The sequence below is a fragment of the Manis pentadactyla genome, chromosome 6, assembly GCF_030020395.1.
Source record: "Manis pentadactyla isolate mManPen7 chromosome 6, mManPen7.hap1, whole genome shotgun sequence".
Classification (NCBI taxonomy): domain Eukaryota; kingdom Metazoa; phylum Chordata; class Mammalia; order Pholidota; family Manidae; genus Manis; species Manis pentadactyla.
Genome location: NC_080024.1, coordinates 98747964 through 98762116, shown reverse-complemented (window position 1 = coordinate 98762116; position 14153 = coordinate 98747964). Strand labels below are relative to the sequence as shown.

The 14153-nt window shown below is 41.0% G+C and overlaps 1 protein-coding gene across 1 annotated transcript in view; it reads left to right on the top strand.

The window, feature by feature from the left end:
• Positions 1-1200: 1200 nt before the first annotated feature.
• Positions 1201-14153, top strand: part of DSG4 (desmoglein 4) — a 31658-nt gene continuing 18705 nt past the window's right edge. The window contains exons 1-7 of the mRNA XM_036885031.2: positions 1201-1514; positions 7540-7575; positions 9012-9143; positions 10697-10852; positions 11196-11340; positions 13545-13711; positions 13978-14112. Coding sequence (XP_036740926.2) covers positions 1467-1514; positions 7540-7575; positions 9012-9143; positions 10697-10852; positions 11196-11340; positions 13545-13711; positions 13978-14112 — 819 coding nt within the window. The 5' untranslated portion in view covers positions 1201-1466. The remainder of the gene's footprint in view (positions 1515-7539; positions 7576-9011; positions 9144-10696; positions 10853-11195; positions 11341-13544; positions 13712-13977; positions 14113-14153) is intronic.

Genomic DNA, 14153 nt, shown 5'->3' with positions numbered 1-14153 from the left:
TGTGTGTTGGCTTTCTAGACAATCCGGAGGGCCACCAGGAGGTGTATTTTAAAACACAATCCCATGCGCATAGTTTATTAGGTCTGCTTATACAAGGTTGGATTAGGCAGATATCACCAAATATAAGGCTTGGTTCGGGCACTGCCTCTTGTAACAGTTCATTTTCTTTCCATTTCTTAAAGACAATTTCCTGCTCTCTTTCTCATAAATATCTTCAACATGTAATTCACTTCCGTTTAGGACACTATGTCAGCCCACTCGATGCCTCGGCTCTTCCCTAAGCTCCCAGAAGCGCTAGAGATGGAGCCTGCCGGGCTCCTGAGCCGCAGGTGGGTGGTGAAGACATGGGGCAGAGTCCCTCAAGGTCCTCCAGCCCCACACTGGCAATCAGAGAACCCGCAGCTGCATTTCCCCTTGACGTTTATTGATGCTAAGGCCAGTCTGCAGTTTTTTCATGAGGAAGCTACCTATTCCAAAACCCACACTAATAAAGGGGAAGAGAAATGAAAAAGAGGAAACGTTTTCCGGAAAGATCTAGAGGCTGCTCTGGCCTTTTCCCTCAGATTCTCAGGTCTCCAACCTCAGCTGCTCCTTCGTAAGGACTTGTGACGGTGGAATAGGTGTTCCTTGCCCATGTCACAGACTTCATCCGTGGACGCACTGTGAGTAGGGAGCTGACTATACTGTGGTTACTTATTATCATTATTATTATTGGTTATTTCCACCCAAGTTCAACTGTGTGTGGGGAAAAGACGAGGCTAAAATGTGGAAACAAACAAACTACTGGAATCACCTTGTCTTGACCTTATTTTTTCACAACATCTTTAAAATTGAGGAATGCAGTTCCACTACAGGACTGCCCAAGGAGGGAAGCAGGAGTCCCCTGAGGAGAGGCGAGAGGCTCGCTGCCCCCCCTGCCTCCACCACACTTAGCTCTGCGGCCTTTCCACAGGTCCTCTGCTCAAAGCGTCAGGCCTTGAAGTGGGTTCTGTAGTGGACATGTGTGTTCGTCTGTGTAATTTTGCTTTTACAATGTTGACAGTAAGAAGAAGCCTACTAATTTTATTCAGCATGATGATAGGCCCTAACATTTTAATTATTTTTCATGTCGTGAGTAATTTATTATTCATTGGGTCTCTTCCCTGTAAATCTTGTCCTCACTCTGTAAGATTTTTCTTTGGTGTCCAACAAAGGGTTTCATTGCAATAAGAATCGAGGCGTGTCTACGTTCTTACCCAGAACCCGAACAAGGCCAGCCTTCCAGACCGGCCCTGAGTCCGGGTGGGGACACAGAGTCATTATTGAGCATCTCGTTCCTCTGCCCAGAAGGCACCGGAGTCGTCGCCCAGGCCCTCCTCGAAGGGCATCTCGAAGTCCATCTCGCTACAGAGCCAAATTCAGGACCCAGAGAGGATTGGGACTTAAACAGAATCTCGCAGGGGTTCGTGTCTAGAGAAACCGAAGGAATGGACTGGCTCCTTTTCTGGAACATTGGCCTGTTGATCATTTTAACAGTAAGTAGAATTCAAGACCTGGGAAAGAAATGTAGCCTTGAGGCCTTTTCTCCTCTGTCAGGTGCCGGACTTTCTACTTGGAATTTATTCCATTTTTAAATCCCTTCCTGCAAAGAGAGGTCCATGTAAGTAACCTCTGGTGGCCTCAAAGGGCTCTCCATGCCTGAGAGGCCTGGTCTGCAGGGAAGCAGTGTGGGAATGTGACCGAATTAGACCTAGATGGCATCAGAGGCATGATCTAATTCAGAACAAATGCTAGAAGAGTTCTAAAACTTATAATCAGAAATAAAATTATTTTTCTATTTTCTTGTACTTAAGTCAGACAGATTGCTGTCAGAATTCCCAGAGCAAATGTGTCTTATATCTGTAGGAAAGTCAGTTGGTCAAGCCCTTTCCTTTTAAACAGTTATTTCCCTGTGAGTTTGCTTCAAGGTGAATGAATGTTAGCTATGTCAAAATTACATTGCGACTCATTGTGAAATATTTGTCATAAGAGAAATTTTTTTTCTAGTCAGAAATGGCTAAAGAAAAATGAAGAAAGTGAGCCAAGCCCTTTCTGGCATTATCAAAACACCACCACTGCCCAGGAAGGAAACGTTTAGAGGGTCTATTTCTTTAAAGTAAACATGGCATTTTGAATCTTCCATTACTTTCCTCCGAGCCTTGGTGCCTGAGATGTGTCGTGCCTTCCAGATGGGCATCGGGGAGCCAGTGTCCCATCCTCAGCGGGGCCAGGCGGCCCCAGCACCCAGTGCTCAGAGGGGCAAGGGGCAAGCTTAGCAATGCACCCAACTATCGCCAATTCAGCCAGAAAGGTCTTTTAAAGAATCAATTAAGCTAGATTAGACTAGATGAGACTTAAGCCTCTTGATGGTCAAATGACATAATTCAGTCAAAACTGTTAAGAGTGTATAATTGGAAAGATAAGAGGAGGGGATTTTTAGGAAATTGTACATAATTTTTTCAAAGCAGATAAAGGCAAATACCCTAAACTTGGCTGCCCTAGTCTCCCAGAAATGTCATCACTGCTGCAAGATAAGCTTGGAAAGTGATTTCCACCTGTTCTCAAGCAGGTGGCCTTGCACGGAGCCTCCGAAACATGGGTTTGACAAGGCAGAAGGCGGCGGAGGCCGGGGAGGGGAGGCGGCGCACCACTGCCCTGCTGGCCAGCCAGGTGCCATTCTCCTGGAGCGCACATTTCTGAGAACTCCAGAAGCCAGGTGCTAGAACATTCCATTCTCTGAGCTTGAGACACAGACCAGGAAACAAGACCATTTAAAAACAAATTTGTAAACTGAAAAACTTCACACAGAAGTGCAATACCCTGTTACAGTGGTCATTATTTACTTAAAGATGAAAGGAAAATCTGACATGATCTTTAATAGAAGTAAAAAAACGTCAGTATAGACCTCTTGTTAAAGTTCTGTGCTTATTTCCATGCATCGACTCGGATAAGCCTCCCATTTTCTGTAATGAAAACTGATTGCTTGCATCAATATTGTAGAGGCAACTTCAGAGGCACTAAATTTCACCTGCTGAGTTCAACTGAAGAGTTAATTTTTCTTCTCCTTGATCCTGAAAGAGTATTACATTACAGATTCTTGGGATTCCTTTTTGGCGGTATTCTTTTTATTTTCCTTAGTACTTTTAGTGTTCTTGATACTTAATTTCTTCCTACTCATCACTGATACTGAAGTATTTGTGTTTTACACTTTCTTGGTAATTGTGATAGATTTAAGTTCTTTTTGTATTTCTAATATATCCCTTAAGATATCAGTTAGTAAGTTTTAGAATTAGGAAGCAGAAAATTCCAGCATGTTTCAAGACTCGAGCAAAGGCAAGAAATGTTTGCAGAGAATCTATGTCATATTATGGATGTTGTATAAAATAGGCATATGCCTGCTTGTCTTTCATCTGCTGAACTTGAACTCTGCCCCTTCTCTCTAAACTAAACCAAAAGCTCTCTGGGTCATCATTGGCCCTGAGGAGGGAGTGGCAGCCTCTGCAAGCACTTGGTGTCATCTGGATCTCACCCACAAGGAGTACTTGAAACAAGAATTTGACTGACTTAACCTATAAAAGATACCCCCAAATGCCCAGCTACTAAGGTGTTTCCTTTTATCATGAGTCCTTTTGTCTTCTTTCTGAGGGTGTTGGCCATGTTCTGCTATAAAACGGATGGGGTGGTTCGAGCAGTCAGCAGAGCAGGTGCAGAGGCCCCGGGACTGGGTACCTGTGCTGAGGCACTCAGCCTCTCCCTGCTTCGCCGTGCCCCACGTAGGGACACGTGGTTGGGCATGACAGCACTAAATTTCTCCCAATACAGAAACTCTGAGATTCTGTAATTATCTCTACCAGATAGTTACATAGCAGAAGCTCATATCTAGCTCCCGACTATTATTTTCATAACTTGGTTTGGAAAATCGAACTTAGGTCATGCTATGGATTTTGTAGTTTTACTACAAAAGAATCACTTAAGGCAGAACAGGTATTAGCTGTGAGAGGCCTGTATTTTACAGAGTTGATAAGATCCTGAAAAACAGCCATGTAGCTTTATCAGATAAGAATTTTTGTGCACCTATAGTGATCACTCATGCCACATATATAGTGTAAACATTTCAACTAAATATTGTGATTCTCGGGAAGTTAAAGAAGTTAGTTGACTAAGTGAGGTATTACCTTACTGTAAGTTGAAAACAGGCATTAAAACTTGAAAACATATTTGGAACTAAGCTAGCCACTTAGCAATTTAGCTTCCGCATAAAACAATGTGATTCTGACATGTGGAACAGAAATTTATTTTATTGTCAGGCAAATTTCTAGATGTATAGACTGATGAGGGGAAAAAAACACCTTATCTGATTGGGGTTTTAGGTCCTAAACAGAAATCTGGATAGCTTAGATAATTGGTTTCCATAGTGCTTGTTACAGAAAACTGATGCTCTCATCACACCGTTTACATGGAAGGAAATCTCACCTCTTACTTTATTATTGATGTAAGTGGCTAAGGAACTAGAAAACATATTTTAAACCAAGTGTACACTTTTCTATTTTTGCCTTCAAATTCCTGCAGAGTTCATGATGGACTAAAAACTTTTATATCTCAAGAGATACCTAGTATTATCACCATAGCCTGACCTATAACTTTAACACCATCTTCTCAATAGTATCTACCTGTGGAGTTGAAGGATAAAAATCCTGCTCCAAAAATACTTCAGGTTCTTAAGACTCTGCAATGCCTCCTCTTTTCCAAAGATGTTTCTCTCTCAGAGAACTTCCTGATTCTGAGTACACAGTCCTCTGCATCCTCTCTAGGCCCTAAGTGTGCAGGGAGGGGCTCCTTACTGAGCGATCACACTGCTGGTCCAGCTGCAGGGAAGTTTCCTCCCCTTTCTCAAGTGGGTCCCAGCTCGGATTGCTCACCCACAGCAGCCCTGATGACGAAGCGGCTGGAGTGGAACCTTCAAATAGTAACCTGTGTGAGAAATGCAGGCCCTTCTTTCCTACACAGAAAATTACACGGCTTACAGACTGCAACGCCACTTCTGGATATACCTTCAATTACAAACAAAAGTGGTATAATTAGGCTTGAACTTGGCATCTGTACCATATCCCTGTGCGGCCAGCAAACGCTTTACTCAATGATTTTTATAAGTATTATGCAGGAGAGAACTGCTTATTAATAAGTTAGTCCTCATGTGCAAATGACATCAAAAACTAACTTCAAAAAGGTAAGTCACGGAGAGGAAAAATAGCCTGTTCAGTTGCTGCTACTTTTAAATACACTCAGTATGTAAAATATTAATATGTACTCTTATTGTAATAAGGACACATAATGATTTAGATTCCACATAGCTTATGGAATTCTCTTTAGGAGAAATTCTCTTTAGGAGAGAGTATTGAAAAAAGAAACTAGGCCCAGAAAAACTTGAGCAATTTTCCAGAAGTCAGATGCTACAGAATATTGTGAATCCTATAACTGGCCCTGCAATGTCTATGTCATGATGGTTGGGATTTGTCTTGCATACAAAGGACAATGCCTGTCACCTAATATTTTACTGATGAAAACTTTTGAGTGAATGATTGGTGTTGGTTTCTAATTTATCTTTTTCACCAAGTCACTTCACCATTATTTCCCACCTAAATGTAAACAGGCAACTTTATGTGGTTAGTGAGCTTTAAAGTGACTGAGGGTTTAAAATCGAGATGACCCAGGAGCTGGTTCCCTGGATTCAGTCAGTCTTGTGTTCCCATTTCACTGCCCTATGGTAGGAAAACATTTTACAGCTAACAAAGTTATTTCACACATGTAACAAAAATCCTGAACGCTAAGTGGAAGTATCCTTATTTTACAAATAAAGAAACTCCCAGGGCATGAATGTTCATGCATGTACTGTAAGTTGCACAGTCAGAATGTGAACCCAATACTATGTACAAAACCTTACCCACTCTCCGGGACCCAGCTCCTTTGCCTGATCAGGCCAATGCTGTATCCTGTACATGGTCTTTTTTGTATCTGCAATGTGGCCACATCTTTTCTTCTTTGTCTGTTTTCCCCCCTCTTTAACCTGTGAACCCTTTCTGGGCAGGTACTCTGCCTCAGTCTCCACCATGTTCTCAGAGGTTAGCAGAGACACATACATTTTAGCTTCTTAGCTATTTTCATCTTAGCAGAAAAAGTCCTCCTCAGGCTGTTTCAGTTAATGCCCTTCACTGTTAGGATGTCCAAAGGAAGAAGTCGGCCGGTCATCTAATATTTTACTGATAACAATTCTGAATGAATGACTGGGTTGAATTTCTAACTCATCTTTTTCGCTAAGTCCCTTCACCATCTTTCCCACCTACAGGCTAACAGGCAAACTTATGTGGTTAGTGAGCATCAAATGAGCCTGAGGGTCCACCTCATCAGCAGACACTGTAACCCACTCAGGACACCAAACATCTCCCCAGGTCATTTCTGCCCCTTCTACTGCCTCTAACTCCCTTTTCTGGCACTCCACCATAATGGCAGCTGGTTCAGCCACCTCCCTTCTGTGCAACATCTTTTAGCCAGGCCCTCAGGCCAAACCACATCCTAGGATGACGTGTGACCCACAGACTCTAGAAGGTGACTTTTACAGGCAAGGGATTTTTAAAATTATCCAGGAGCCCAAAACTATTCTTCACAGAATGAGATTCATGCAGCTGTGCTATAACACGCAGGGATGGGAGAAAGCGAGTTAAGAGGGAAACACTATGACCTGCTGACAGATTTCCAGTGTGTATTTTCCCCCTTCTGGATTCAGCTGTCATTCCAAATTCCCACCCGTGCCCTCCCCCGCACAGCCCCTTCCCCTACAAACTCTGGGAGTGTCTCTCCTTCTAGTGCTTTCCCTTGTAACTGTCCCTTCTTGTCAATGACATGTTTTACAAACAATGTGTTTGTCACTGCCCGTCTCTTCACCAGCAAAACCAAACTCCATAGGCTGGTAGCCTATAAAGCACTTCATGATCTGCACCCAAACCAACATTCCAGTCGTTCCCCCACGTCTCCTCACTGTTTCTGCTACCTCCCAGCCAACGATGTCATCTACCATTTCTGGAACACGGTCGGAAACGTCGTGCCTGCACACCTGTGCTCCTATTTTACCCTGGCTGAAATTTTCTTCCCCATCATTCTCCTCTTATCAAAGCAGCTTCATCCAACAGAGCCTTTTCCAGTGCCTGCTCTCCCGTGAGGCCTCCCCAGAATTCATTTTGATGACTTGAGTTGTCCGCTTTATCCTCCCACCGAGACACCGCTGTCTCTGCTGAAGCGCGATCCTGCCCCAGCTCCGCTCAGTTATGTGTTTGTCTTCCCTGAAAGTTTAAAAGCCTTTGGAGGGCAAAAGTGTATATTACTCATCTTGCATTATTACCCATGTTTATTCCATATTATTAACAAAATATATATTTAAGAAATGAATTTAAGAGAACACCGTCAATGGTTTTGTGAATTCTTAAATTACGTGAGTTTATGCTAATAGAATTGTGCCTTCTTCAACAGGTGGTGCTGGAGGTAAACAGTGAGTTTATTGTCGAGGTAATGTATACTAAAACTATTTTCTTAACTTAATATTGAAAGAAAACCTGAATTGTGTGATGCATCACATATCAAACTATTCGAAATATCTGTAACCATAACCACAACCATCCTGATGACAGTTAAGAGTAAGAACCTCTGCTGGACTGAAATAACAGCAGTGAAACCGTGCGCTCAGGTGTCCATGCCGTAGGCGTGGTTTGTGGTGGCTCGGGGTCACAGTAACTCCTACTTATCAAACTATACTAGTAGGTTCTTAGCACATTCCCCAAATTAAAGCAAAGCAAAATTAACATGTTCAAAGGGGAAGAGTGTTTTCACACAGTTGCATCAGCAAGGAAGACATCTGTGGTCATTCAATGAGGGAAAGAGACAAAAATTTAAAATGTGGGATTACAACAGAGAATCTGATGTCAAGCAGAGTGGAACTCAGGAAATAAAACCGTCCCCTGTCTCTGGCAGGGCTTTTATTACAGTTGTTACACTTTCATAATGATGATCTCAAATCACAGAAGAAAATAAAATTATTTTTCTAATCTGTTTTGACAAAATAAGGCATGTCTGGTACATTTCAGGAAGTATCAAAATGGGGAAAATGGTAAATGCTTTTCATTGTCTAACTCTTCAGAAGGATAAGCTCCATTCACAGGGAATATCTCCTGCCCCAGAGTAGTAATTAAATGAAGTACTAGCTTAAACAGACAGCCATCTATGTCTCAATAAACATAGTAGGAGTTCGTTTGAAAAGATATACATATATATGTGCATATGTTTATGCATGTAGCAATATGTCTAAACTCTCTAATGCTATAAAATTCTTAAACATCCTTTAATAGCAACAGAAGACTACAAAGAGAAAAGCACATAGCAGGCAGAGAAACAAAGGGCAACACAAGATGCCTTATAGGTGTTCATAGGCCTACTACAGACAGCATCAGTTCAGTTAAAATATTCGTCTACTCCTGTAATAATATATTTGGATGCTTAGCCAGAGTGGTGTCCTTACAACTAAGAGGAACATCCCTCCCGTTTTAGGTCAGCACTTGCTCACCAGCACAGCCTTCCTGTGCATGGGATACACTCACTGGCAGTCCCTTAACTGGGGACCAGCAGGCCTGGTCAGAGCTCAGTGAAGGGTAAGGTGGGCCTCCACCTGGTGAGGAGACATTGAAGAAAGAAAAACTGAAATCTCTTACCCAATGTAACACATAACTAGTGACATCCATTTCACTGGAATCATATAGTTAAAAATGTAGTGATTCCAAAAAAATTAGTCAGGGGACCAAGCTGTATCTACACAGAGTTGTGAATTAGTAAAAAGTTTGTTCCTCAAATTCAATACCGTTGCTTCTTCTGGGTGCATCTTACATTGTGGAATAAATTACTAAGTAAAATCATGCTCACTCTATATGAAACATGAACTGTTTTTGCTTAAGGTGAAGGAGTTAGACATTGAAAATGGCACCACAAAATGGCAGACTGTCAGAAGACAAAAGCGGGAGTGGATCAAGTTTGCCGCAGCCTGTCGGGAAGGAGAGGACAATGCCAGGAGGAATCCAATTGCCAGAGTAAGTGATCGAATAAACAGGAGTGCGTGCTGATGATGAGTGCTGGAGCACAACAGCAAAGCCCTCCGACACCCCAAGGACCTGCAACCTTCACCACTACACAGTCATTTAGGGAGACGGGGACATGGAGCCAGTGCTCATGTTGCTGAGACAGTTTTGAGTATCACCTCTGGGAGCTGGCACAGAACCAGTGTCCCTGAGCAGTCCTGGAGAGATGTGGCACGGCCGGGCTTGTTCCGTTCCTTTCTTCTCTGCTCCTTGTCATGTATTGCCTTATAGGACATGTACTCATGTAAGGAGAGTCTTTGACCATCCCTCCCCCAAATCAAAGGTTTATGGTACTGACTAATTCTCTCCAAGAAAGTAAAGATAGGGTCAAAACTTTCCACTAGATTCTTAGGGCAATCGATAAGGAAGGAGAGTTAAAGGAAGAATGTGTTACAAATTAATCCGCGAAAGATAGGATCCACATTAACAGGTTCCCTAGCTCTTCCTGGGCACCCTGGGCCCCACCAGTGAAATCAACAGAAAGGGGACCTACCAGAATTCTCTCCTTAAAGCCTTACATTTCCACATAGCTTAAATGTGCATATACAGTGATGTTACACATATAACCTCAACTCAAGAAAAGAGGTTATTTATTCACTCTCAGAACTTTTCACATTTTTGGCAACTTTTGGAAAGCTTTAAATTATTGTTGTTTCTATTCAACTCCCAGTTAGAGCATATGTCATCCCATTGATATGGCATATTCCTTTCTTTTTATTCGCATTTGAGGGATTTCCTGGATTTTCTTCTACATAAATAAAGTCTTTGGATTAGCATGGAGCTAATCCAAACTGTATTTCCAGCTGTCTTTATTTAATTGTGGATGCTTGAGGAAGAAATCTTAGTATTTTACCAAGTGTTCTCATCTTTAGTATGTGGGTGAGGTCTCAAAATTTAAACTATCTTTGTTTAAATTTATGAGCAATAGATTAAGACTATTTTTTAAAACCTATATGACATAATATTTGACATAAAATCTATTTGGCAGATGAACAAAATGGGCTTCAATTCATAAAATTAATGCCAATATCTCTAAACATTTCCAGTTTTCTAAATTTATCATAATCTTGATAAAATCTCTAAAGTTTAGGTAAAATACATGTTAATATAACACAATCTTTTTTAAAAAAATAGTAAAGGTGAGGTTTTCTTCTGTCAAAATGTTTATATGCAAAGAAAATCAGAGAACTGAACAATGTACTGGTAATTGTATAAAATCTAACATCAAGTAACAAAAGTGCCATATGCCAGGCATTGGGGTGGGGTGTACAAATATGTGACTTTAGACAGTCCCTACAACGAACCTAGGATAGGTTTATCCCTTAGAAACTGGTGTTTGACAAAGTTCAGTGAATTTTCCAAGATCCCAGAGGCCTAAATCATGATGCCTGGTTTCAATCTAAAGTCTGCCTGGCTACAAATCCCATTCCCTTCTCCCTGCACTATGCTCTGCAGTTCATGACCTGCTCTAAATTAGGTCACAATCCCAGCCATCTTCCTTGTAGATTCGATCAGACTGTGAGATGAACCAAAGGATTACATACCGCATTTCTGGGGCAGGAATTGATCGACCACCTTATGGAGTGTTCACTATTAATCCTCAGACTGGAGAAATTAACATCACTTCAGTGGTGGACAGAGAGATAACTCCACTTTTTTTGGTAAGCCACAAGCAATGTGCTTTGATTTATGCATATTTGTTTTTCCACTTTATAAAAAAAAATCATCTCAGAACTAATGCTTATTTTTGATAAAACACAGTAAGCTGAAACCAAATAAAGGAAGAGTTGGAAAGAATATGAAAATACAGGTTTATAGTTCAGAAGCCTCTGGTGTGTAGCACCTGTATGTAGTCATATGTCTTGATGATATTTAAATTACTAGACTGTCATATAGCCCAAATTCATAAGGCAAATTGTTTCTTTACACATTTCCTAAAATATTTTTAAGCATGTTACTTAATTTTCTTTGGTAGAAAAAGAGTTTTTGCCCAACTTCCCACAGATCTATTGCCGGGCTCTGAATTCACGGGGTGAAGATTTAGAAAAGCCTCTTGAGCTTAGAGTCAAAGTTATGGACATAAATGATAACCCTCCAGTCTTTACACAAAATGTGTACTCAGCCAGCATTGAAGAAAACAGTGATGCAAGTAAGTAGATAACATGCCTCCTCTGCTACCCTGTATCTGCTCCTCTGGCTCACCCCTCCTCCGTGTTACACTGTATCTATTCCTCTGAGTCACTCCTCTGCATTACATTGTATCAACTCCTCTGCATCACCCCATCTTCTGTGTTACACTGTATCTATTTCCCTGGGTCACCCCTCTTCTTCATTATAGTATCTATGCCTCTCAATCAAAAGCTTTAGGAGATTGAAATACAATGGCAATTTAAAGATCATATAATGTCAAACTTTTATTTTGAATAAACCACACAAATTCTAACTTAAAATTGATGTAGAAAGCAAATCATCTAAAATGCTAAATATCTTCTTGTTTGCGGAGGATTTTTATCCACGTAATTTAGCAGGAACTTAGCACCTTCCTCAGGGATTGTATTGGGCTAATGATTAACTTAACCCAAATGATTAAACTGAGGGAGAAACCACGGATGTGAAAAGGGGCTCTGTTCTGATCTATTCCTCCGATTCTGGGCAGAGCTGCCCCAGGTAGAACGCAACAGAGGGCGTGTCTGCAACGGAAGCCATCGGGCCGTCACAGGGTGTGCGCAGGCCTCAGTCCACGCAACAAGCTCCATCACGTTCTCTCGCTCCCTCTGTTTTCCCATCCTGCCTGCTTCCTTCTCCCACTCTAAGGCTCTTCTCTCTTTTCCTCTTTCTGCCACTCCTCCTGAGTACCTCCCCTTTCTGCCCTTCTGCTTCCCCTGCAGTGCTTCATTCCTCTCCTCCCTCGCTTCTTGCCTTCTGCCTCTTCCCTCCTCCAGTCCTCTAACATCCCTTACCACTCACATCCATGTCTGTGTGCATACCTCTAAATAAAATTTGGAGAAAAAGAAGAAAACAGAACTTTCAGAAGAAAGGCAGATAAAACAAGATAGAGGTACTAATGGAGAGTGAAGGATGGAGGAAAAGAAAAGGGACAAGAAATGAGGTAACAACCGGCAAGGGTGGAGAGGGGTGTCAGAACTCTTCACATCCTCTAAAACAGCGATGTTGAAAATAAGAAACACAAATTGTTTTATAACACAGGATAAGAGGACACAATTAGGTTTTGCCTAATTAGCAGCCTTGTTAATGCTCCCTCGTGTGAGGACATTAGCCAGAGCACCAGGCCTATTTTCATAACCATGACTTCCATGAGACCCGTCTCTGTCCCAAGGGGTCCCTGGTTCTCTGAAGTGTGGCTGGGAAGCAGAAACAGGCCCGGGACTAGCTCCCTCTGTCCTGTGAGCTCAAATACTTGGCATTCATGAAAGTGCATGTTCTTTGTCCCTGTGAATAATCAAGAACTCCTATTCCCATGGAAAAATCTTTCCAATAGCTATACAGTTGACCCTTGAACAACACAGGGGTTAGGGAAGCTGGCCCTCTGCACAGTGGAAAACCCACATATAACTTTTGACTCGCCCAAAACTTAACTACTAATAGCAGATTACTATTGACCAGAAGGCTTACCAAAAACATAAACAGTTGATTCATACATATTTTGTATGTTATATGTATTATATACTATATTGTTACAATAAAGTAAGTTGGAAAAGAAAATGTTTTTTCAAATTGTCACAAATACCAAAACAATTTCCAATATATGTATGGAAAAAAAATCTCCATATAAGTGGACCCATATAGTTCTAACCCACATTGTTCAAAGTTCAACTGTACATTTTTGACTATTTGGTAAAGTACTATTATCTTCCAAGGAAAGCAATAGTAATTCTCTGCTTTTTGGGTAAGTGAAATAAAGAATATAGGTGCTCAATAAATAATCTCAGTGTTGAATTTAATTAAGCTATAAACTTTCCTAATTAAACATTTTACAATAATTTCACAAGGTGGTGGCAAGAAACAAATTGATAAAATTAGTTTTTCAGCTCTATGATAAAGGCTATTGAGTTTTTACATTAAAGATGGGTGTATTTTGCTACTAATTTATCATTTGATCACTTAAGTAGTACAAATATTTATAAACTGCAAAAAAAATTTATAAAATTTTATAGAAACGAACCAGTTATCTCTGTAATCCTTGATGTAGTTGAAAGTTGTGGTAATATATCCACATGGAAAACTAGAACAGAGATAATTCAGAAGGCCAACCCCTCTTTCTTCCTATGCATGAAGTATGCTGAGTTGATTCTAAGAGTCCCAAACATTCTCCACTTCCACCTTCATTTCTAGACACACTGGTTATAAAGTTAAGTGCCACCGATGCAGACGAAGACAATCATCTGAATTCTAAGATTGCCTATAAGATCATGTCTCAGGAGCCGGCAGGGGCACCAGTGTTCATCCTGAACAGGTACACTGGAGAAGTCCGCACGATGTCCAGTTTCCTTGACAGAGAGGTAAAACCTTCTATGAACTAATGATAAGAAATAAATTTCATTTGAAAAGACAAAGATGAAATAATTAATGGATGCCCTTCATCCAGTGGAAAGGAGGGAAAGAAAAATAATCCAACCATTATTTGCAAATGAAAAATTGTGAAAAGAAAAAATATATTACAAGATTATATGAAATTACTTTCAAATGGAATTAACAACATCAGAACATATTGGATTTCACTCAAAACAAGATCTAAGTTTAACGATTCTTTTCCATCTCAATAAAGCAACACAGTACATATAACCTCCTTGTGAGAGGCTCAGATCGAGATGGAGCTACAGACGGACTGTCCTCTGAGTGCAACTGCAGAATCAAGGTTTTAGATGTCAATGATAATTTCCCCACTCTGGAGAAAACTTCTGTAAGTTGTTTTTCTTACACTTTTTTCCATAAGTGTCAATA